The sequence below is a fragment of the Arvicanthis niloticus genome, chromosome 7 (genome assembly GCF_011762505.2).
Source record: "Arvicanthis niloticus isolate mArvNil1 chromosome 7, mArvNil1.pat.X, whole genome shotgun sequence".
NCBI classification, from domain to species: domain Eukaryota; kingdom Metazoa; phylum Chordata; class Mammalia; order Rodentia; family Muridae; genus Arvicanthis; species Arvicanthis niloticus.
Window position 1 is genome coordinate 39,270,903 of NC_047664.1, and position 23,007 is coordinate 39,293,909.

At 50.0% G+C, this 23,007-nt stretch overlaps 1 protein-coding gene and 1 non-coding gene across 8 annotated transcripts in view; both read left to right on the forward strand.

Annotated features, from left to right (window-relative positions):
* Sh3bp2 (SH3 domain binding protein 2) overlaps positions 1–23,007 on the forward strand; it is a 38,144-nt gene continuing 15,137 nt past the window's right edge. Inside the window, exons 1-3 of one of the 7 annotated variants that reach the window (XM_076938327.1) lie at positions 1–106; positions 7,437–7,518; positions 7,970–8,191. Coding sequence is in view for 1 of the 7 variants with exons in the window: in XM_034508980.2 (XP_034364871.1) it covers positions 18,417–18,544 (128 nt within the window). In the remaining 6 variants the exon portion in view is untranslated. Of the gene's footprint in view, positions 107–181; positions 207–869; positions 1,019–7,436; positions 7,519–7,969; positions 8,192–18,341; positions 18,545–23,007 lie in introns of those variants that run through there. The other 6 variants (XM_076938329.1, XM_076938328.1, XM_034508981.2 and 3 more) reach the window with 6 other exon arrangements.
* Positions 4,958–5,116, forward strand: LOC117713217 (U1 spliceosomal RNA). The gene has a single exon (XR_004607396.1). It is a non-coding gene; the product is annotated as a U1 spliceosomal RNA (small nuclear RNA).

Here is a 23,007-nt window from a genome sequence, read left to right on the forward strand (position 1 = left end):
GGCCTGCGCCGGAGTCCCTGGCTGCTGGCCCCGCTGGCTGCAAAGCGGAGCAACGGAGCAGGGATCCGCCTCTCGGACGCAGGGTCCGTGGACTGGGAACCAGCGGGTAAGGCAAAGCTGGGTTTCTGGACGGGTCGTGGACATGCCCAGCACAGTCCTGTCTCAGAGACCTGCCTGGGTCCCTTGAACCTGTGTTCCGCTGTGAGGTGGGAGTGGGGTTCCCAGGGCGGACGGCGGCAGTCCGGGCTCAGGGCTGGGCGTTGAGCATAGGAGATAGGGCTGTGTTTCGAATGTGTCCTGTGTCCCTCCGGTCCCTCCGGCTCCTCTGGCACCCGTTGCTAGGCCCAGGTTACAAGGCTCATCTAGCGGGACCTCCAAACATTTGAGAGGTGAATTGGCTTCCATTCCCTCCAAACTTTTCTTCCTTCAGAGGCTCCATGAAGTTTAAGAGAAAAGCCACCTGTTGGTGCTGATTCACACTGACGCGTGAATGACTGACTGGGTGTGGGGAGTTTGGAGATTTTTTGAGGAGGAGTGAGTCGCTGAGAATTTAGAAGACTGTTCAGAGAGTTGTAGGTTAGCGGACATGTGGGGTTCCACCTCCACCCTTCTGTGGCTCTGTGCTTTGGCTGTTAATAGGTTGAGAACCCTGTTGGAGCCGACTCCCTCTGCCACCTCCCATGACCCTGCACAGCTCCTGCTTTCTCTCTGCCTTTCTGTTTGCTCATTCCTTGACACTGGTAGTTCTGTGCCTCCTAGTCAGGTGACTCTAAATAGAACTCCTGAGAACCGAACACCCAGCCCCCCCCCCCTTGCTGGGCACAGTGTGGGACCTGGGGGCTGGTTTACTACTTGTGACTATTAAGGATGCTAAATCCCACCTGAAGGGGCTCTGGAAGTATCACCTGCTGGATCAACGGTGAGATGCACAGAACTGTCTCACAACAGAACGGGTCCAAGAGTTAGTTGCTGGGCTGGGAGCAAGAACATAGACTCAAGCCAACTCTGTGTGACCTAGGTGAGTGTTGTGTCCACTGGCTTCGGTCCCTCCGGACCACTGTGTTCTCTCCCTGGCCGGGAAGCCCAGCCTAGGGCCCCAGATTTAGCTCTCCACTCCTGGGGCCTGGGAGGGCTCCAAGGAGTTGGAAACCACAGGTCTGCCCACCTCCTCTGCCTCTTTGGGACCTGGCTCTGCCTTCTGGGTGGAGACATAGCCTGGCAGAGGGTGCAAACTAAAAGGATAGACAAAATCTGATGGGTAAATTCATCTGTCAGGAGAGGAGCATGAAGGGAGCCTAGCCTTTCGGGGAAGTCCCACTCAGGAGGCTGGGCTAGGAAAGACAGGAGGAAGGACGACAGACTCCAGGTCTGCCTTGGCCCTTCCTTTTCACACGGATAGAGGAAGTGGGGTGCTAAGTCAGCCCCCAGTGTCCTTTTGTCCCCATATGGATGCATGTGCATATGTAGGCCTACAGAAATCCAAGAGGTCCAGAGAATCAAAATGACCTGCTTTGGTTATAGAAGGGCAGACAGAAGAGCATAAACTCAGGCTGGGGGCTTGGGTTCAAATCCAACTACATGATATTCATAAGGTGTTTCCTCCTGCCAAGCCTCCATTACATCTGTAACATGAGGGTTAGCAAACACTTTCTACCCAAGGGTGGTTATGAGTGCCCACAGTCTGCCAGTGCTGAGTAGCTGATACTCAGATGCTGGGGGTGCTTCCTCTGTGTGTGTCCTGGTCAGACAGGGACAACAGGCCATTTTGTCTTATGGTTGGGGTGGGGCAAGGCCAGGCCTGGAGAGGCCTGGGGCATAGGGCCGGCTTCCAGGTTCCTGCCTGCATGGGTCCTGTGGGCAGACACCTGTGTCCACAAAGACTGATCATTGTGAGTTCTATCCTCAAAGCTCCATTGTGGGGACCAAGGGTCAGACCTTACCCTGCCATCATCCGGCTGGTTCATGTCCTTCCAGGTTCCCTGGGCACAGACATGTCTGGATCTTTTATAACCCTGCTTGGCAGAGGAAGTGGGCAGCCTGGGCAGAGAAGATGGGGAACTTAGAGCCTGGGAAAAGCAAGATTTATGGGAAAGGGACTCTCTGAGCTGGTATGAAACTGTTAGGTAGGGACAGACAGACAGACCAGGGAGGATGGCAAATCATTGATTGAAATACCCTTTGTATGCCAGATGTGGTGAAAGCGTGGAGAAGTCTGGAGAGTGAGAAAGAGGGCTCTTTGAACCTGAGTCCTCCTCAGAGAGTAGAGCGCCCAGTAGGCCTCTGGAGCCCTCCAATAGTGCTATTTGGGCTTTCAAGGGCTGGAGAGGGTCCCACGTGGGGGTGCCTAGGAGCTGTGGGACTTCCACCCACTTGCCACCCCCCCCACTGCCTTCAGCCCAGGGAAAGGCTGCTGCCTCCTGCCATGATTCAGGGTCCTGAGCCTCCCAGGCAAATTATACTTCTTTTTTAAAAATGATTTATTCATTTTATGTACATTGGTGATTTGCCTGGATGTCTGTGTGAGGGTGTCAGCTCCCCTGGAACTGGAGTTGCAGAGTTGTGAGCTCTCACGTGGGTGCCAGGGATTGAACCCGAGTCCTCTGGAAGAGCAGCCGGTGCTCTTAACTGCTGAGCCCCAAATTATACTTCTTGACTCACTTTTTCTGTTCTGTAAAGCAAAATGCAGGTGTAGGGCCACATGGGGGGACTTGTGCTTAGTGTCAGTGCCCCACCCCCACCCATGAACTCCAGGAAAGGTAGGAATAAAACAGAAAGCAGCTGAACTTCGGGATGGGGGCATCACGGGTACCCAGATGCTGTTCCCTCTGCTCTTTTTCTTCTTCCCCAGCGCTGACTGGTTCTAGCACCAAGTCATTGGACTCCCTGTTGCTCCATGAAGTAATTGCTGCCCCAGGATTTAGGGACAACTCCTTGGTCCATGTGAGCTGGCCATAGAGGTTCCAGATATACCAGACTGATTTTTGCTAGCTGACTTCCCGAACAGCATTGGCTTGATCACTTTGCACAGTCACCCAGGGAGGTCAGTAGGCCTCACGGGCAAACAGGCATCCTTATTGCATACACTCTCATGCCCTACAGCCAAACTCTGATTCTGAGAACTGCTGTGTCTTCCCTCTGAATCATGCTTACTGCACACCCGCTGGCCATAGTAGAATGGCCTGCAGCCAAACGCCCTTTGCTTTAGGCAGCTGAGTAAGGTGCAGGGTGTCTGCCTGCTTGAGCCTGCAGAAGGGGGTGTGGTTCTTGGCCTGGGACTGCCAGGTTGGTAATATGCATGCCATGACCAGAGCTGAGCTCTCTCATGGCCCAGGGCTAACCAGCTCAGGCTGGTTTCCGGGGGTTCTGAGAGCGGAGGCTGACCAGAAAAGGCACAGAGCTTGTCACAAGAACCAAGACAAAGCCACAGTCCCGGGCTTTGTCCAATTTGAGGTTTTGGGCTTCAGCACCTTCCCTGTGAAATGGAATCAGATCGGGATTAGCTAATGGGGTTTAAATGATATTTAAGTGACAACTCCCTCAGACTACAAGCACCTGCAGGTGAGAGGCATTCACTTGAGATACCTCTCAAGGCAGTATTCTCAGTTGTATTTTTTTTTTTTTTTGGTGGGTTTTTCGAGACAGGGTTTCTCTGTGTAGCCCTGGCTGTCCTGGAACTCACTCTGTAGACCAGGCTGGCCTCGAACTCAGAAATCCACCTGCCTCTGCCTCCCAAGTGCTGGGATTAAAGGTGTGTGCCACCACCGCCTGGCAAGGCAGTATTCTCAGGCCTGAGCTGGAGATTCCTGCTCTTGTCCCTGAACAGACAATATGTCTATTTGGGGGGTTTTTATGGCCTGGTCCTCAGGGCATTATAATCTGTTCTGTGGTATCAAAAGAACACCTGCCCCCGTACCCTGAGCTTCCCCTATGGCCCTGCCCACCTTGCTAGGGCAGGTAAGGAAATGGCCAAGCACTTTCAGCTGCTTACTCCTAACCAGGATGGGAAGAGGCCAGGGCTGGTCTGGGGCCTAGAATGCTGGGGTGGGTTTTAGCTTTACTTCAGAGATTTGAAAGCCTAGAACAGCACTCACAGTTGACTTGGGAGCTGGATGGGGAGCTAAGGATTGCCACTCCACCGAATGCCATGCATCTATGACACTGGCAGACTCCATTTCAGTAAGATGCTTATCTGGACAAGCGCCCATTCCATGCATGCTGTGTGTACCAGGCCCAAAGCCAAACCTGGACCATAGGAGTGGCCAGGCCCACAGGCACGAGGGTAAGGATTGCTGGCCAATGCTGTAACTCAGTGTCGGTCCCATCCGACAACACTCTCTGAGGAGGAATTTGTTAAAGACATAATGATCTTGCTTAGTGGTCAGGGGGCCCTCCTTAGCTGCCTGTACTCCGCCCTACTCCCGAGCTGTGGGCCTCTTCTTAGCTCAGTATACACAGCGACATATGTGCCCACCCCTCTGCTCAGGCACTCATGCAGCCTTGCAAATGTTGGCCTTCAGTAAGAGCTACAGGGCTCCCTGAGTAGGGAGGTTCCTGCAGACTGGGTGGGTTGGGCACCACTGGCAGTGGTAGTGGAGGACTCTGCCAGGCTTTGAAGTTGGTTTGACACTTTCCTCTCCACTGTGCACCGGAGACAAACATGGCCTGTCATCCTGGAACTGTGCTGCCTGGGTTGGCAGTTTCCATTCAGACAACAGTGGGTTGTCGCGCTGGGGCCTCTCTTGAAGTTCTCTAGGTTTCTGTCACAGCCCCTCCCATCTGCCACCCGGCAGCGGGCACCCAGCCTCTCCTGAGCCCAGTCTCATTGGCTTCAGCAAGCAGGACAGGTAGGGAGACAGGGAATTCTTTTCTGGTAGGAAAAATAGTTGGCATATGTAGCCTGCCCTAAACTGAAATAGTGCTTTTCTCTATGACTGTTCCTCTTGAAAGACAAACATTGATACTTACCTGGCAGGGAGATACCATGGTTACCTCAAAGGTGGTTTTCCCAGGGCGAGGTTTATCTTTCAGATGCACTGTCACCTGCAACTTCCTCAAATGGGAGAAGCTTGACTGCATAATTTATGGTAGTGGGGGACTGTGTTCATGCTCTTCCCTTGAAAGAAAGAGCTGGGCAGTGGTGGTGCACGCCTTTAATCCCAGCACTTGGGAGGCAGAGGCAGGCAGATTTCTGAGTTCGAGGCCAGAACTCATTCTACAGAGTGAATTCCAGTACATCCAGGGCTACACAGAGAAAACAAAAAAACAAAACAAAAACAAACAAAAAAAAATACAAAGAAAAGAAAGAAAAAAGGAAAAGGAAGAAAATCCACACTGAGGACAACATTGGGGTCAACCTTGTCTCCCCTAAGCTGCCTACCAGAAGGTTCTTAGGTGTTGAGCCCCAAGAGCTGGCACCTGTAAGAGATCCCAGCAGAAGGTGAGATTTACAAGCATTAGGGGAGTGGGGTAGGTTGGCATCTGGAAAAGCTAGCCCGGAGTGCAGAGTAGGCAGATTCGAGGAGTATACCTTAGGGACACAGAGCGAGGCACTGAGCGGGGGAGGTACAGCAGAAACAGCACTGACCCTGGATGCTTCTCCTCCTGTTTGAATCCCAGAAGTGGAGCCCCTTCCTGGAAGAGTTAGGTGGCTGACACTTACCTTCCCCCTGACAACCAGGCAAATGGTGTGGAGGCCTGGTCGTGGCAGGCAGATCAGTGGCCAGCTGCATGGGTCTGACCGTGGCAGAGGAAGGAGGGATCAAGTCCCCTGATGCCATTTTGTTCTGTTGTCAGAAGCCTCTAGGTACACAGAAATGGTGGCCTGGGGCTGGGTCGGTGCAGCTGGCTCCTATAGACCATGCCATGTGAACTGGACACTTTATCCACCCTCTCTGTAAAAGGGCAGACATAGAAGGTCTAGCCTCATCACACATACACATACGTGATGGTGAGGGGGAAGCCAGCCCACGGCTAGCATTAGGATATATAGTGGTAACTCAGTGGAAACTGGATCTACGCAGGGCCTGAGGACTTCCATATTTGGAGTCAGGCTCTCTAGAGTTCCCCACTGACCAGAGCTAAGGGCACAAAGAGTTAGGCCTCAGCCTGAAGCTGGAGTTGCCACTATCTCTGACCTGCACCCACTTGTCTCAGCTCTTTGTGTTGTACCTCGGGCTGGACCCCCCTTCCCTGTGAATTCCTGCCCAAACTTCCTCTTGCTTGTCTGTTCAATTCTACCAGTAGGGTTCCAGGAGGGTGAGCACGCTGCCCCCAGGGAACCCATTTCAGCTTCTGAGCCTAGCACATGCCAGGGCTGGGACTTCTGCTCCAGGGAGCTACTGCCCCAGGATGGAACCCTAGGGCAGGAGCCTTCTAGAATAACTGCCTTCTGGACTTCTCTAAACTGAGCCCCAGCCCTTTCAGACCCAAGGCTGTAGTTGCTCAGGAAGGTGGGGCCTGGCCCTGGTTTTGCCAGTTATGGAGTCTGCTGTTGGGTCCACCGCACATGAAGTAGGAGATGAGGTCAACACTGAGTTCCCCAGCTCACTGCTCAGTTTCAGGAAAGTTCGATCTCTGATAACTACCTTCCTATTTTCTCAAAAAAAATATGACAAGGAGGGTGAAGTGCTGTGGTTCATGGTGGCTGTGCCCATTCCGGAGACAGGAAGTTGTCTAGGAAGGAAGAGTGTTGAGAAAAGACATTCCCCTGCCCCCATCTCTGGGCTCTGCCTCAGACACCCCTTCCACAATCAGGGTACTTCCCACTGGGCATCATGGGAGCAACTGTTTTGGGGCTCGGGTCTGGAGAAATAGGAAGAGATTCACAGGCCTTAGCCTACTTAAGATACCCAAGAACGGTAAACAAGGTACCATGTGGAGTGGAGGCAGGAAAAGATTGCTGGTCAAAGGCAGGGAGAAAGGAATGTTCCTGGCCAGTGTGGGTCCTGTGAGGACTGAGGTTGTGTTCTGTGATTTGTGTGTGTGTGTGTGTGTGTATGATTTTGTGTGTGTATGTTTTCGTACAGGGGACTTCATGTGCACATATGTCAGGCAGTGAGTAGTGGTGCATGCCTTTAATCCCAGCACTTGGGAGGTAGAGGCAGGCAGATCTATGAGTTTGAGGTTAGCCTGATCTACCGAGTGAGTTTCAGAACATTCAGGGCTTCTCAGAAAAACCTGGTTTCAAAAAACTAACCTACCAACCAACTAGAACATTTATTTCATGTACATATATATATATATATATATATATATATATATATATATATATATATACACACGTAGAAGACCAAGGTTGATGTTGGGTATCTTCCTCAATTGTTTTTCACTGTATTTTTGAAGTAGGGTTTCTCACTGAACCTGGAACTGGTAAGAATTTGGGTAAATTGGCTAGTTAACAGGGCTCACTAATTCTCCTGTCTCTGTCCACCCTCCAGTACCGGAATTACGGACATACACTGCCTTACCCGGTTTATGTGGTTGATTGGGGATCGGAACTCACGTCCTCCTGCTTGTGTGGTAAGTGCCTTACTGTCCTTTGGTTTCTGTTTTTAAGGATCACTCGGAGCTGGGCATGATGGTACATACCTCTAGTCCTAGCCCTTGGAAGGGAGAAGCAGGCAGATGACCACAAGCCTGAGATCAATCTGGTTTACATAGCAAGTTGTAGGTTAACTGAGGCTACACAGTAAGATCCTGTCTCAGAAGACTGAAAAGGAAAAAAATAAAAGCTCACTTTGGGGTCTGGAGACCATCTTGGTACCCCCACCCTGCAGCAGTATGCCCTGAAGAAGTCAGTGAGGAGAAGGTATTAAAAAACAGACCTATGGAGGCCTATAGAGGGGTTGGGGTGAGGATGTCAAGCAACTAGAGAGGGTTAAAGCTCTACAAAGGAACCCACAGTTAGGGAACGAAGCTAGAAAGATAGGGTCTAACGGTTCTGGCTCAGTGTCGCCCCTTCTCCATACAGCCTAAGTCTCTCTGCTGGGGGTCTCTTTGCCGCTGCTGATGGCTGTATCTCTGGAGGGAGGAGCCAGCCTTGTTATCCTGAGGCTGTGTCTGCTGTGCTGACAGAGCTGTGCTACAGCCCTTGTGGACAGTCTGTAGCCAGAAAGAGAGGCTGACTCTAGAAGCATAGACCTGGGCTCTGCTGACCACCAGAAGAAACATTACCTGTGGGAGTCTCCAAGGGGTAGGTAACTAGGCCAGGCTCTGCCACGCTAGGCATGGGAACAGGGAGTCTGTGCAGACAGGAAAGCACAGGATTTGGGTTAACATAGATCTGAGGCTGTGGTGGTCAAGGCCTCTGAAGGAGGGCTGGACTCGGAGAACCAGACTCAGGGAACAATGGCCATTTGAGGCCTGCCATCTTCAGAAGCCTCCCTGCACCTGCTGCCTGAGGGCCTTAAGGATATTGTCACACAGTGTGACCATGGGGCACCCGACTGGAAGGCTAGGAGTAAGTTTGTGTGTACTAATGGCACCAGGTGGTCAGGGAACAGTGTGAGAACGGCCCAGGATGTCATAGTAGTAGATGAAGGCCTTGAACCCTGAGTCTGAGTCCAATCACTTTTAAAAGCAGCCTTGTACTGTGGCTGAGGTAAGCTGTCTCAAAGCAGGAGGCAAGGTACAAGAGGCCTGGCCTTGGAAAGGAAACAGGGCTAGGCCACTGGATGGGTAGAGAGAAGATTCTCCCCTTCCCCCTGACTGGCCTCTTCTGGCTGTCAAACACTAGACCAAACTTCTGAAAGAAGGCCAGGCCCTGGACCTCTTTCCTCTCCACAAGGGCCCATGGCCAGACCCTTGTCCTCACTGGGCCTCCAAACAATGGGGTAGTGTGAGGGTGCCTGGGAATGTTCAGGTCAGCTGGGCACCCTGTGGGACCATGCTGAAGGGTGAGGACAGGAGCCAGCAATAGGCCGTGAGTCATGATGTCCACCACCAGGACTTTGAGGCCCTGGGTTCCCAGCTGAAGAGGAACAACCAGTTCTCAGTTCCGCAAGCCAGGGTCTGGCCTGCACCTCCTTCCTGATTTTGGTACCTCTCCACAGTTCTTCCTGTGTGTCCCCTAATTCCTTCCCCCTGGTCTGTCTTTTTCTCTCCCTCACTGTCCAGCCTGAGACTTAGACCTGGCCAAAGCAGTTCTCAACAGCCTCTTGCCTACTGAGGCCCCAGCAGAAGGCCCAGACCATCACCTGTGCTACCTTTGATGGCCTGTGGTTGACCCCAAGGAGAGCCCAATGAAAGGGCAAGGTGTTGCATAAAAGGAGACCTAAACATTTATTTTATTTATTTATATTTTTGGGTTTTTTTTTTTTTTTTTTTTTTTTTTTTTGAGACAGGGTTTCTCTGTGTAGCCCTGGCTGTCCTGGAACTCACTCTGTAGACCAGGCTGGCCTTGAACTCAGAAATCCACCTGCCTCTGCCTAACTCAGAAATCTGCCTGCCTCTGCCTAAACATTTATTAAGTATGCTGCAGAGATGCAGACTATTGTCTAAAGTTCACAACCATCTGGGCAACATAGCAAGACCTTGCATCACAAAAGGGGGCTTGGAGGTATACCTGAGTGGTAGAACACTTGCCTGGTGTGTGTGTGCATGTGTGTGTGTCTGTATATGTGTTTGTGTGTGTAACCACACTACTATAGAGAACAGATAACAAAAACGTAAGGAATAAAAGATGACAAAATCCAAAAGACTAAGGGATAAAATAAACCCAGAGAATAAAAATTAAACATCAATTTGGACCAGCATAAAAATAGTAATATTTGGGAGTGGGAAAGGGGAGAGAGTCAATGGATTACCACAGACCTGAGGGTAACATGGCAGGTGGGTAAAGGGTCAGGTCAGCTGACTCAACCTGAGTGGGCCCTACCTTTGGCAGGGTGGACAGGGGTCAGGGCATTCACAGGACACCATGGAGTAAAGAGGGGCTAAGAATGAAGGCCAGGCTTGGTGACTCTGGACCCTGGAGCTCATTGGGGTGAAGTGTTGGAAAGTGCCCAGGCTGAGTAGATCCAGGAAGCTTGATTTTGTGTGGCTCAAGGAAGCCAACATGATGTGAAAAATCCCTAAGTGTTGAGTCATAGAGGATGGAGCAGCCCAGGCCACTAACAGCCACAGGGATCAGGGCTGGTGTCTCTAGAGTGCCCTGGGAGACCCCAGCAGATAGCTATAGTGGAATGTCTGGTATGGTGGCTCTGGGCCAGCACTAGGACACTTTAGGCTCTTACTCAGTGTGCCAAGACTGACCCTTGACCTCTGCCCATGGCTCTGGCATAGAACAATGGGGGTAGATCTCTGTTTTCCTCACTTTATCCCCACCCTCCCCCACCAGCATGAACTTCATGGCCACATACAATATCCCCAATGTGTTCCCTCAGTGTCACTGTGTCCTGGTGCTGGGATCCAAGTTCAGCAGGGTGCCCTCATCCCAAGGATTCTGGCACCAATTCTAAGCCCAGTGCCTGTGACAAAGTCTTTGTGAGTCGTTTAGTTTGGTCCTTAGAGTACCGTTCTCAGGAAGAGAAGTGGCCTGCCTCGGTGCGAGGCAGTGCGAGGGGACAAAGTTGGGACTGGAACATAGATCTGCTTTGTGCCTAGGCCCAGGTGCTTAGACTCTGTCTGCTTCAGCTGAGTACTGTGCCCCATAGCACTTCTGTCTAAAGGTGTGTGTGCCTTCTCCTGTTCTGACTCCAAGGCCTTTGTACAAGCTTTCCTCTATCTGAAGTGCTGTATGTAATCCTCTGGCTTGGCTAGCTCACATGAAACATTGCTTCCCAATGCTGGTTGATGTGTCACCATGTCTGGTGGAATGGATGTCACAAGGATGTGAGTCAGAGGTGGCCACTTCCACAGATTATTAATAGGCAGCCCCAGAAAGAGGATGATGCCAGCTTGGATCCTGGGCTTCAAGTTGTGGGATTTGCCCATAGAGAGCAAAGCTCTGACCTTCTCCCTTCTCAAAGTACCACTGAGTGTGAGGGATGGGGCCTTCAGCTCTTCAGAATCACTTGTCTGCTTCACTGCAGACTGTGGTGAGGCGGGCACCCCTTCCTCTGTCCTGAACCCCAATGGCTCCTTGGACTTCACAGTTTTTGAGGAACAATCTGAGGCCTGGGGGTCTGCTTCTTTGCCAGAGTCTTCTGGTGTGAACATCTGGCCCCTAACCTCCCTCCTAGAGCCCTACAGAGACTGGGACCCAGCACTGTTGTCTTCATAGAGGGTGGACTTTCTGCCTTTGGGGGATACAACTGTCTTTTCACGGATGGGCCCCAAGGCTGCTCTGACTTAATAGGAAATGTCTTCTAGGACCCTGGGGATGTGAGACTACCTCAGTGACTCCATGGAAATGACAGAATATTAGCTTTGGCACAGGTGACTGTGAGGTACCAAGTGCGTAGCCTTGGCACACAGAGAGATTCCTTGGTCCCTCTGGTCCAGCTGGAGGCAGGATCCTCTCTAGATTCCTGACTCCATGTCTTGGCTGCATCCTGTGCCTATGATGTAGGTGTCTCCAGAAAGCGAGTGGATGGGAACTCTATCTTCTCAGCTGCTGGATGTTGGAGAGGTAGTGCAGGCTGGACCTGCGAAAGCTCTGCCCTTGACTACATTCTTTGTACAACCAGGGCTCAACTCTGACCTCAGAGGACACTGTTCCACAGTTATTAGCAGATTTTTGCCCCTGACTATATTCCTACAGACTTCAGAGGGTCCGGAGAAGCTCAGGAGCAAGGTGTGAGTGTCCCAGCAGTTTGCTGCCCTTGCTTTATCAACACAGATACTGTGAGGAAAAGCTCACTCTGGGAAGGCTCAGTGCTGGCTCCAGAGTGCATAGCTTCAAGGACATTCTTCATGTAAACAGAACCCCCTTTTCCTCCTAGGATGTGTCTAGAACAGTGGTTCTCAACCTTCCTACTGCTGTGACCCTTAAATACAGTTCCTCATGTTGTGGTGACCCCCAACCATAAAATTATTTTCATTGCTACTTCATAACTATAATTTTGCTATTGTTATGAATCATAATGTAATTATCTTATATGCAGGATATCTGACAGGTGGCCACTGTAAAAGGGTCACTTGATCCCCCAAAGGGGTTGCAGCTCACAGTTGAGAACCACTGGTCAAGATGGTTTCATTTGGCAAGAGAACACCTTGAATTGAGTGCCATGAGGTACTGGGGTACCAGATACTGAGATATAGATAACGCCTATAAGAAGAATCTGTTGCCTACTGGACACTGCAGGCACATACCAGGACATACAGGGGACAGACTTAGAGAGTCCCTGTACCCAAGAGCTGATGCTGGGGGAGAATCCAGGTAACAGCATTGAAGGGAGGGATACAAAGGGAGCCAGACTCTGTGAGGGGCTGGAAAGTGTCCTTCAGAAGGGACAGTGGTCTGTACATGGGGCCTTGGAAAGCAGGGAGCATAGAATTAATTCTGCTTTGTGGAGCTAGAACACATTCTGGTGTGTTTGGATCAAATGCTGACACTGTGGGAATGCAGTTCAGCCAAAGGTTGTGGGGATGACGGATCGATGGAACATCTTACCAGACCTTTGGAAGTGTAACGGGAAAGTGTTACCTGATGTCAAACAAGAGAATTTCCAAAGCATTCTCTGACACTTCCTCCATTTTCAGTGTGACTGAGAAAGGTTTTGCCAGTGGAAGCCTAGTATCCTGGAATAAGCCAATCGCCCTGCCAGATGGCCCACACGGGAGCTGTGGGATCTACTCTTCAGATGAGAAAACTGAGGCTGAGAGTGCGTTACAAGTCTGGGGATGGGGAAACCAAGGCTGAACCCAATGAATCTGTTGTCTAACCACTGAACTAATATGTTCACAGAGGTCACTCGGGTGGAGAGATGCTCATTAGGTGGGAACTCAGAATGGAGTGCCAATCTTAGGGGGCAGCTCCAAGTGTTTAGTACAAGGTCTGGATCGTTGGAGTGCCTAGGCTACCTGCGTCGGGTGGGGAAGTAGTGGACTCCTCTGAGTCAAGCTGGGCAGGACCATGAAAGATGCAGGCTGCAGTTGTGGGTGAGGTGCCAGGAACTTGGGGGTGGACCTGGTCTAATACGTCAGCACTCTAGACTAAAGATTTTTTTTTCTCAAGCAGTTAAAAGGTGGAAATTTGTCAGTGTTTGTGATGAACTGAAGTGTGAATCCTGAACCGCCTCTGCTGGCTTGTGGTTTGGGGCAGGAGAGCAGCCTGCAGCAGCCAACACACCAGCCAGCATGCATTTCCCGGAGATTTTGCCAGTCTCATTCTCCCCAGCCCCACCCACCCCTTACCATATTGAGGTTGGTTGTCTTCATCATGGAACCCTTCCCCAGGCATCCTCCTTGAAGTCAGTGTGCTGCCCCCTCCTGGCTAGAGCAGACTCTGCACCAAATGTGGGGGTCTCCTGAAGTCCTGGAACTCATCATCCCCAGCTTGTCCTCAGCACAGGAGACATGTCACCACCCAGATCAGGCACACTTATTAGGAACAATGATGATACTAGATCTAGGAAAGGAAGGACCTGGTCAGACATCCCAGGACACAAAGACATTATGAGCTTCCTTTGTGCTGTGTTTTGTGGTAGCAACCTAGCACCCTGGCTCAGTCTTGCAGCTGGTATCACCCAGTCAATATTCTAGAGCATCACTGAGCCTTGTCTACAGCCAAGGACAACATGGACATCAAGTCTATGAAAGACTCTTGTGTTCATCAGTTTGGTTCTGAGTCACACAATCTGGACTCAGGGATGTCCTGGTTATAGCCACACTAGAGATGCAGCCTGTGTATGGCCTGAGCCCACCTTCTAGCTTTCTGTCATCCATCTCTTGAGCCCCTGGGGATTTAGTGGGACGCAGGTCAGTAAAGAGTGCTAGTGTCACATTTGGTGACATTGGTGGGAGGGTTGATCTGCTGATGTGATTCCAGAGAAAGGGCAAGGTTGTAGGTAGTTCTAGCCTCAAAGGAAGTGACTTTCAGTTTCAAAATGTAGGTGTTGGGAATGGCCAGGCCCTGGAGCAGGAAACAGTGGTCTCGCCACATCCCTTCAGCCGAAGAGCTGGTTTAGCCTTTGCTGCGTTGTTGAAACAGCTTGATTGAGCCAAAAAAAGAACAAGCTCAGGGGATGAGATAGACACCAACAATTTTGGTGGATTTGAAGCGGGTATGGCATCCCATGCATAGGATTCATGAGAGGCTTCCACAGGGGCGCGGCATCCACAGGGACGTGGCTTCTACAGGGATGCAGCTTCCAGGGAAGCCAGCTTAGGCGCAGCCCTTTGAGATACAGCATTGCCGAGCTAGCCTCTCCTTGATAGGACATATCAGGGTGTAGGTCAGATCAAAATAGAAGGCAGCTGGGGGATCCCATCAAGAACTTGGGTGAAGCTCCATTTAGGACCACTTCCTGGGGCAACACTAATGGAGTCCAGTATCTTAGAGAGCTGAAGACAACAGAAGCTTACCCCCTCACATTTCAGGCACTCACAGGTCCAAAGCCAAGGGAGAGGCAGGGCTGCATTTCTTCCTTCCTTCCTTTCTTTCTTTCTTTCTTTCTTTCTTTCTTTCTTTCTTTCTTCCTTTCCTTCCTTCCTTCCTTCCTTCCTTCCTGCTTGCTTGCTTGCTTGCTTGCTTGCTTTCTTGCCTGCCTGACTTCCTTCCTTCCTTCCTTCTTCCTTCCCTCCCTCTTTCTTTCTTTCCTTCCTTCCTTCCTTCCTTCCTTCCTTCCTTCCTTCCTCCCTTCTATCTCAAATGCTGTCTCCACTCCCAGTTCCCCCCTCACAGAGGCCCTCCCTCCATCCCCCTCCCCTTCTCTTCTGAGAGAGTGGGGCCCCCCTGGTTATCTCCCAACCTTGGTGCATCAAGTCTCTGCAGGGTTAGGCGCATCCTCTCCCACCACAGCCAGACAAGGCAGCCCTGTGTGCCAGGGGCCTCAAGGCTGGTAGAGGGAGCCTTCCTGGTTTGCTGCGGCTCCTGGTGTTGTGAGGCCTCACTCTAGTCTCTTGTCTTTACATGGGTTCCTGTGCCATCCTTTTTGAAAAGGCAGGTCTCGCTGTGTAACCCTGGCTGCCTCAAACTCACAGAGACTCACCTGTCTCTGCCTCCCAAGTGCTAGACAGAAGGCATGAGCTACCATGCCCAGCTCCAGTGTCATCTTAAGGCAGGTTTGTCATTGGCCAATCCAAGATGGGAACCTTAAATTACATGTAAGACCCTCTTCCAACCTAGGTTATGTTTACAGGTTACAGATGTAACCTGTCATTTAGACCACTGTACCATATGAGTCATACCTTGCCCTCCAGACTACCCACTCCATCGCCCAGGACAGACTTCCTGGGAATCCTGCAACACATCCTCATTGTGCAGTGGCAGAATGGGGCTTGGGAAGGGGAGGAGAGGGCTCCAGACCAGGGAGGGTCAGATGGATGGGCCTTAGACTGACTGACAGGGAAATGGACATAAATCCTTGTAGGAGTGGCTGATAAGAAACATCTTATTGCTGGGCAGTAGTGGTGCATGCCTTTAATCCCAGCACTTGGGAGGCAGAGGCAGGCAGATTTCTGAGTTCGAGGCCAGCCTGGTCTACAGAGTGAGTTCCAGGACAGCCAGGGCTACACAGAGAAACCCTGTCTTGAAAAACCAAAAAAAAAAAAAAAAAAAAAAAAAAAAAAAAAAAAATCTTATTTTGAGAGGTTGAGGTTGCCCATTGGTGGTGCTCGTACCCTTCCCAGGGCTTAGCATCCATCCATTTCAAGCCTTGAATATTCTTCTCCTTGCCTTTGGCACACTCAATGCCTGGGCTGTGCAGACAGGTGGTCAGCAGATACTAGAGTGGGTACAGGGGTCCTGAGTGCTGGAAGTGGGTTCCAATGGAATACCACTGATCCCTGGCTGGGGGTCATGTCTGTGCTGTCCTCCAAATCTCACTAGAGAACTGATGTCAGCAGGGCCAGCCTCTTCTCAGGCTTGAGGTACCAGGACAGGGCCAGCACTGTGTGCCCTTTAGAGAGTGTTAGGTATTTGTCTCACTCCTGAGCAGGCTGAGGCATGACAGGACCTGAGTGAAAGAAAGTTCTTTGTTGTTTTAATTCTTATTAACCCTGGGCCCTGCTTAGCTTTGCTGGCCTTCTCTTACCTTCTCTGGTAAGTGTCTTGAGTCTGGCTTGATTGGGATGAGGGTCCCCAAGTTTGGGAACTTAAAGCACCAGTCCAGGGTAGGAGGATAGAGTGGAAGTCAAGGCAGCCCAGTGCTGGTAAGGATGGGTTCACCCCAGCCACATACGTATGTCCTCCTGCTTGGATTCTGGTGTTACCTCACATTACAGTACAAGGTAAAGGTGGTGGAATGACTGTTTGTTCATTACCTGGGGAGATGAGAAGGTCCATGGAGAAATTGAGGCCTACAGATGTCACAGAGCTCAGGACTCCTAGAGGCTGGGCTTAGGGGAGGGTCCAACACTTGTCTGCCTCTTGCAGAGAATCCTTTGTTGGGGCTCTGACTCCCCTTTAGACTTACAGGTTAGGGCCTGAGGTTGGAGACCTGGGTGGGGTGGTCAGGGCGGGTGTGGCTCACTTCGACTTTTATTGCATTTAGGAGTGTGGGGACAAGTGTGGGGCATGCCTCTGCCTCAGGTTGTATCTAGCCTTTCATTCGTCTGGTAAGGGATAACATATCTTTAGAGGGCTGGCTGGCTCCTTGTCTCCTACTGAGATTCAATAATCTCTGTCCCTAGTCTCCTCAGACCTTGGCTTCTCATTGCTTGAGGAGTCCTCTGAGCTCTCCCATGCTGTTCACCCTGAGCCCTTCCTAGTGTGACTCCTTCAGTCTATTTCTGTTCTAGAAATCAGACCTAGGGCTCTCCTCCAGGAAACCTCCCTGGGCCTCACAGGTCCTCTGGAGCCACAGCTCCTGGATGCTCTGTGCTGTCTGAAAACTGCCTCACTGGTTTGTACTAATTGCTGCATGCTTCAGGGCTCCTTTAACTCAACCCTGCTGGAAAGGAGGACAGTGAGAAGGGCCTGTATTCCCACATCCTAGTCACACCTTGCCCCCAGCTTTCTGCAGCAGGCAGACACTTTCCTCAGAGGGTAGAGCCTAGTGGCTTAGGGAGGCTGGGGGTGGGTGCCCACACTAAGGAGGCCCAGACAGCAAAGCTGAAGCTTTCTGCTCTCTAGGAGATAGCCAGTGCTCTTTAGCTCATTGGCTGCCTTGATGGCCTGGAGATCTTGGCTGCAGAGCTGAGGCTGCAGATGTTGGGAAGACAGGCGCTCCTTTATCAGCAAGCTGCCCTTTTTGAGTGGTTGACACAATTCTATGCCTGCGAATGGTTAGGTACTTGCACAACCAGTCATGGGGTTGGTACTCAGGGTCACTGAGTGAGAGCCATAGACAGAGAGGTGAATCCACGGAGTCAGGGAGGAGGGTGCTCTCATAAAACCTCTTGGGCAAAGTAGAGACTCTACAACTCTCGGGAACCCCGTAGTTTCTGAGCTCAGTCCTGCCTTGAGGTTGGCCCTCAGTCTCAGAAACCCCCCTCTCTATACACCTCCTCCTCTCCTGGGACTGGGGCTCAGACAAGGAGAAGCAGAGGTACACAGTGGCCAGGGTTGGAACTCCTGCTTCCCCACTTACTGGTTTCCAGGATAGAGCAGGTAAAGAAGCTGACTCCTGGGAGCAGAAATGTCTGGGAGGGGCTTACTCTAAGTAAGCCACTGGTCAGGAACCCTGTGACAACAGCAGTGTTCTTGTCTACAAGGGTGTGTGGACAGAAAGACTGCTTTCCAGAAAGCTTGATGTTAGCTGAGCTGAGGTGGAGAAGTGACTCAAAGATTCCTTGTAGGGAGAGACTAATGTCTGGGCCCAAGCTCCTTCCTAGTCTCTCAGTTTCTTGGTGTTAAAGGGCACAGAAATACCCATCTTGAAAGTCACAGGTACTAGGTGCAAGGCACAGCTCTGAGTATGTACCTTGTAGGGAAGAACCTGTTGGTAAGATATCAGCACTGTCTTCCTCAGGCCAGACATCCTAGTCTCTGAGGGGCTTCATGATAGTATAAAGTGGCCTTGAGACTCTGGCCAAGAGTTCTACAGGAAGCTATCTCTGTAGGCACACAGCTGGCCTCAGAACTGAATAAACTCAGGGGCCAAAACCCAGCAGGCTGGTGAAATATTGCCCTGGGCCCCAGGTGGCTTTTAGGACCTTGCTGTGAGGAAGTCAGAAAAAAACAAAAAAAAAAAAAAACAAAAGAAAAAAAAAAAAAAAACAAACAAACGCCTTCTCCTTGGGACTGCCCAGTAACAGGAAGTCCCAAACAGGGAGGAAACCTTGTTGGCCCCAGCTTCCCCCACCCCCTGAAGCCCTCGGAGCTGCTCTGCAGGCTAGATAGTGCTGGGAGCACCAGGGACCTTGAGGATCTCATGCTTGGGGGATGCAAATTGCAATCCCTACCCATAGCAACTGGGCTGAACAGCCTTTCTGGACTCAAGAACACCTGTCCCCAGGAGGTCACAGGAAGTTGTGCCATGTGTTGGGTCAGTGCCATGAGGTAAGTTGAACAGCTGGATTTGGGGTTCTGGAGGTGGCAATGGCCTAGCCACCGCAGGACTTGTGGTGGTGGTGGGGGAAGTGGGAGGGAAGATCATAGGGGATATTTGGATTCAGTCCTGTGAGAAGCAATAAACTCCAAGGAGACTGGCCTCTGTCAACTTAGCCCCTAAATCTGAATGGTCCAAACAGAGCCCAGAGAAGAAACTGGCCATTAAAACACTCTTAAGACTCCATTATATGTCACCTAACAGCAGCTGTGGGCAGGTGGAAGGCAGCTTGCCAGAGTAGAAGGCCAGGCCTATGAACCCTTCCTATTATAAGCCCTGTCTGGGGTGGTCTTGGTGTTAGGTTCTGTGTCTACACATGGTGTGTGTGTGTGTGTGTGTGTGTGTGTGTGTGTGTATGTGTGTTTGAGAGGGCTTGAGAAGTCTTGGCTGCCGTATGAGAGTACTGTGCTCTAGGTCCTGACATAAAGTGGATAATCCCAAGGTCTCAGAAACCTGAAGGTAGGGGGGCTGTCCTTGTGCAGTTGACAGTACTGTAGCCCCTGTGGCTACCCCCAGCCCCCCAAGTTATCTGGTATGGCTGATCATTGAGCTTTTCTAGAAATTTGGTTTTGATTCTCTAACAGAGAAAGATTCTGGGAAGAGGAAGGAAGAAAGAGAAACTGAGAGGGAAGAGCTTGTGAGGCAGTGTGAGCTGGGGCAGCCCCAGGGGCGAGGCAGTGGGCCTGGTGGGGAGAGTGCTCTGACTTATTGGGTGAGTCACTTTGGATGAGTCGTCGGCTTTCTTGACCCCGCATATCTTCATTGGTGAGATGGTCTGCTTTGGATTATTATATAATCTGACAGGTTCGTACTTGTCAAGCAAGGCTATAAGGGATTCATTTTAGGAAATATTCCTGCTATTAATATGCTTTCCCTGTTATTACTTAAACATATGTAACAGTCACTAAGCAATAGCACACCCCTTTGGAGCAGATCTCTGCAGATCCATGAAGATGTACTGTCTAGTAGTGATGCTATATAGACAAATAGATGACTTCTTAAGTCTTAATGATGATCCTACAAGAATCCCTAAAATTATATCAATGATTATAAAGATCTTTTATAGTGGGACTGCTATAAGGTGTTTTTCTGATTGTCAATACTGCAATGAGAACTCTGCCAATCTCCCAAGTGTCACCAGTTAATTGCTCTTAGATAGTGACCAGACTTTCTCCTACTCAGAGCACATTCCAAGAGGTTATAAAACAATTAACCAAAGGTCATAAAAAGGGAACTAAGGATTTATTATAGATGCTAGAAAGAAGATAAAATATTGCCTGGGTTTATCTATACAAAACTTCACTAATAACTTAGTTATGGTTTTAAACCTTCAGTTAACCTGTGGAGCTGAGACGGGTGATGGATGTTTAGCCAGATAATTACTCCTAATAGACATGCATGTAAACTGTCTCTGTTGTAAACTTCTATTTTAATTTATGATTTGATTTTCAGTGTGAACTTGTGATGAACTTTGTAACATGTGATCATGTATTCTGAAAGATATATAAATACTGAAGACAAAGAGATAGAGAAGATTATTTTCCTTTTCCCCTCCTGGAAGAATTTTTCCCTTACTAGAATTTTTTCCCTTTCCCACCTAGACAAGTTTTTCCCTTTCCTCTGCTTAGGATCTTTTCTCGTTTGCTCTTAGATAGCTTTCAGAGGAAACTTTTTACAACTTAGTAATAAATGCTGTAATCATTTTTCTAAGTGTACCGTTTTTATTCCTGTGACTCCAGATTAGCAGGCAGAAAGTTAGGGCCGCACAGTTCCTGCTGAGATAGTACAAAGGCTATTTACTTAACCCTTTGCTGTCTGAGGAAGAGGTGCTAAGTGCCAGAAACTGCAGTTTCTGGCCTCAGAGGATCACAGAAGGCAGGTCAGCTACAGTAGCATAGTAACTTAGATAAGTAAACTTTTATTATACAGCAACCCTAAATATCTTGTAAGACCAAGTCTTATCCCCCTCGGATGCTCTTCCTTCTCTGCTGCCTCAAGAAAGAAGACTCCCCATGCTGGGGCTGGCCCCTGGCATATTATGATGGTGATGTGGGTTGGTCCCTGAAGAGGTAGAGTCTGGCCTATGGGGAGTGCCCAGTGCAAGTCCTGAGCCCTTCTGAACCTCAGTGTCTTAGCCTGTAAATCGCAAAGTCAAGCACTGAGTTCATGCCCCCTGTCAAGGCTAGTGAGCAGTCAGGTAGTGGGCTGGGTTAGGCCAGCTTCTAGGGACCATTCATGAAGGCTCTTAGACTGTAGGTGTGTCTTTGTGTGCATATGTGTGAATATCTAGGTGACTTGCATATATGTATGGTATGAATGTGTCTATTAACATACATGTGTGAGCAAGCACATGTGTAAGTATATGTGAGTGTGAACACATGAGTGTATGTATGCCTTTTAAAAATAAGTCATTTAAAATTGACTGGGGTGAAGGATGTACACAAAAGCAGAGAGACTTGACTTGGAGAGTGTGTGGCAGGCATCCAGCCTTCCAGGTATTCATGCAAGCACATACATAAACAGGTGCAAGTGCATGTCCACGTATGTCTACACAAATGATTGCATACCTTCTACATGGTCTCATGGGCTCTAGCTACAACCACTGACTTACACATATGCAAAGCCATGGTGTGGGGCTGGGAGAGGCCTGCAGCTACAAGCAAAAGGCTCCATGAAGCACAATGAACCTGGCAAGTGAGTCCTGACCCTGTTGCCCCAGCCTCCTACCTAGGGAGAGGATTTGTTGCTAGGTTATCAGAGGACTGGGCTCTTCCATGCTCTCCTCTGCTGATAGAGACTCAGTGGAAGCTGAGGGCCAAGTGGGGTTTGCACTTATGTCTCCATACTCTCCCTCAAAACTCATCCATCGTGGCTCAGTCCACCGAGGCTGCTGTTCCTACAGAGAAGGGGACTGAGCAGCCACATCTCATGAACTGTCAGTTCCCAGGTATGGATGAGTTGTGCTATTGGGTCCCTGGGGCCGGGGTGGTGCTGTGGGTACTAAGGTGGCCGGCCTGGTCAGTGAGTGGCTAAGGGTCTTCATTCTGTCCACAGGCAAGCCAGGAGGTTTTTAATTTCTCTCCAGCTTTCCCAGGCAGGGTGGTGCTGGAGTCTGTAGGCTCTCCAGAAACTCTATCACAGCACGGTAGTCACCCTCAAGTGGCACACCCTTTTTCTGCTCCTAGCCTGGATTGGCATTGGGTTCCTGAGCAGGGTCACCTGGTGTCAGGCAGGGCTTATCTGGAGAGGGGCTATGATTCCAATTCTGTCTCTGAAGTGTGAACGAAAAATCCTGTGAGAGATGAAGTAGAATATTATCACTTGACTCTCATGACACCCTCTCCAACAGGATTGTCCGTTGGCCACCTATGAGCTTTCTTTCTGCCCACAGGAGGGTGGTAGCTAGGCCATCTCCTGATGGCCACTGAGTTGAAACAAGATGGAACTGAAACTGCTTTACTCCTGCACTTGACCCCACCCAAGTAGGACCAGGAGGAGATAGGCAACATCTTTCCTTGCAGCAGCTCCAGACATAGCAGAGCAGGGCTCTGTTTCAGCTTCTTTCTGAAACCCTCAGTCCAACTACCCACCAGGAGCAACGGTCTATTTTACTTGGAGCATCCTGGATCCCCATTCTGTGCTGGGCCTGAAAGCTAAGTTTGGAGAATAATGATAGCCTACTATGGCTGGTGTCAGGTGGAAGGAAGGCTGTGTCACTAGCCCCAGACTTGGGACATAGGACCTTCTGACAGTCATGGGCAACCACTCGGAGGAGGGAATGCTGAATCTCATCTGTTCCCAGACTTGTTGCTAGTACATCCTTCCACCTTGCAAAACATATTTATTATTCCTGATAATTTTTTACTTCCTTAGAATTTATGCTACATAAAGTCATCTAATCATTGATTAGGGTTTTGTTGTTGGTGGTGGTTGTTTTCTTATCTTGACACTTGATTTGTGTCTGTGCAGCAAATGTAAGTAGTGCTTGTGGAGGCCAGAAGAGGGCATCGAATCCCCTGGAACTGGAGCTGCAAACAGATGCGAGCTTCCCTGTGGGTGCTGGATTCTCTGCAAAAGCAGTCAGGCTCCTAACCACGGATCTGCCTGTCCAGCTCAACATTCAATTTCGTTTTATTATATAGTTACATTAACCACACTTTCCATATAGAAAATGTTGAAAATGTTGAAGAGAAGCAATGGGATCAGACATCCTTACTCCGTTCCTGCCTTTCAGGAAACTGAAAGTGTTCAGTCTTTTACCTCCAGCCATAAGAGCTGTAGGTTTTTCTTAGACACCTTTGTTACGTTTAGAACATTCTCTTCTTTTTCTTTAGATTTATTTATCTATTTATTTTATGTATGTGAGTACACTATTGCTGTCTTCAGACACACCAGAAGAGGGCATCGGATCCCA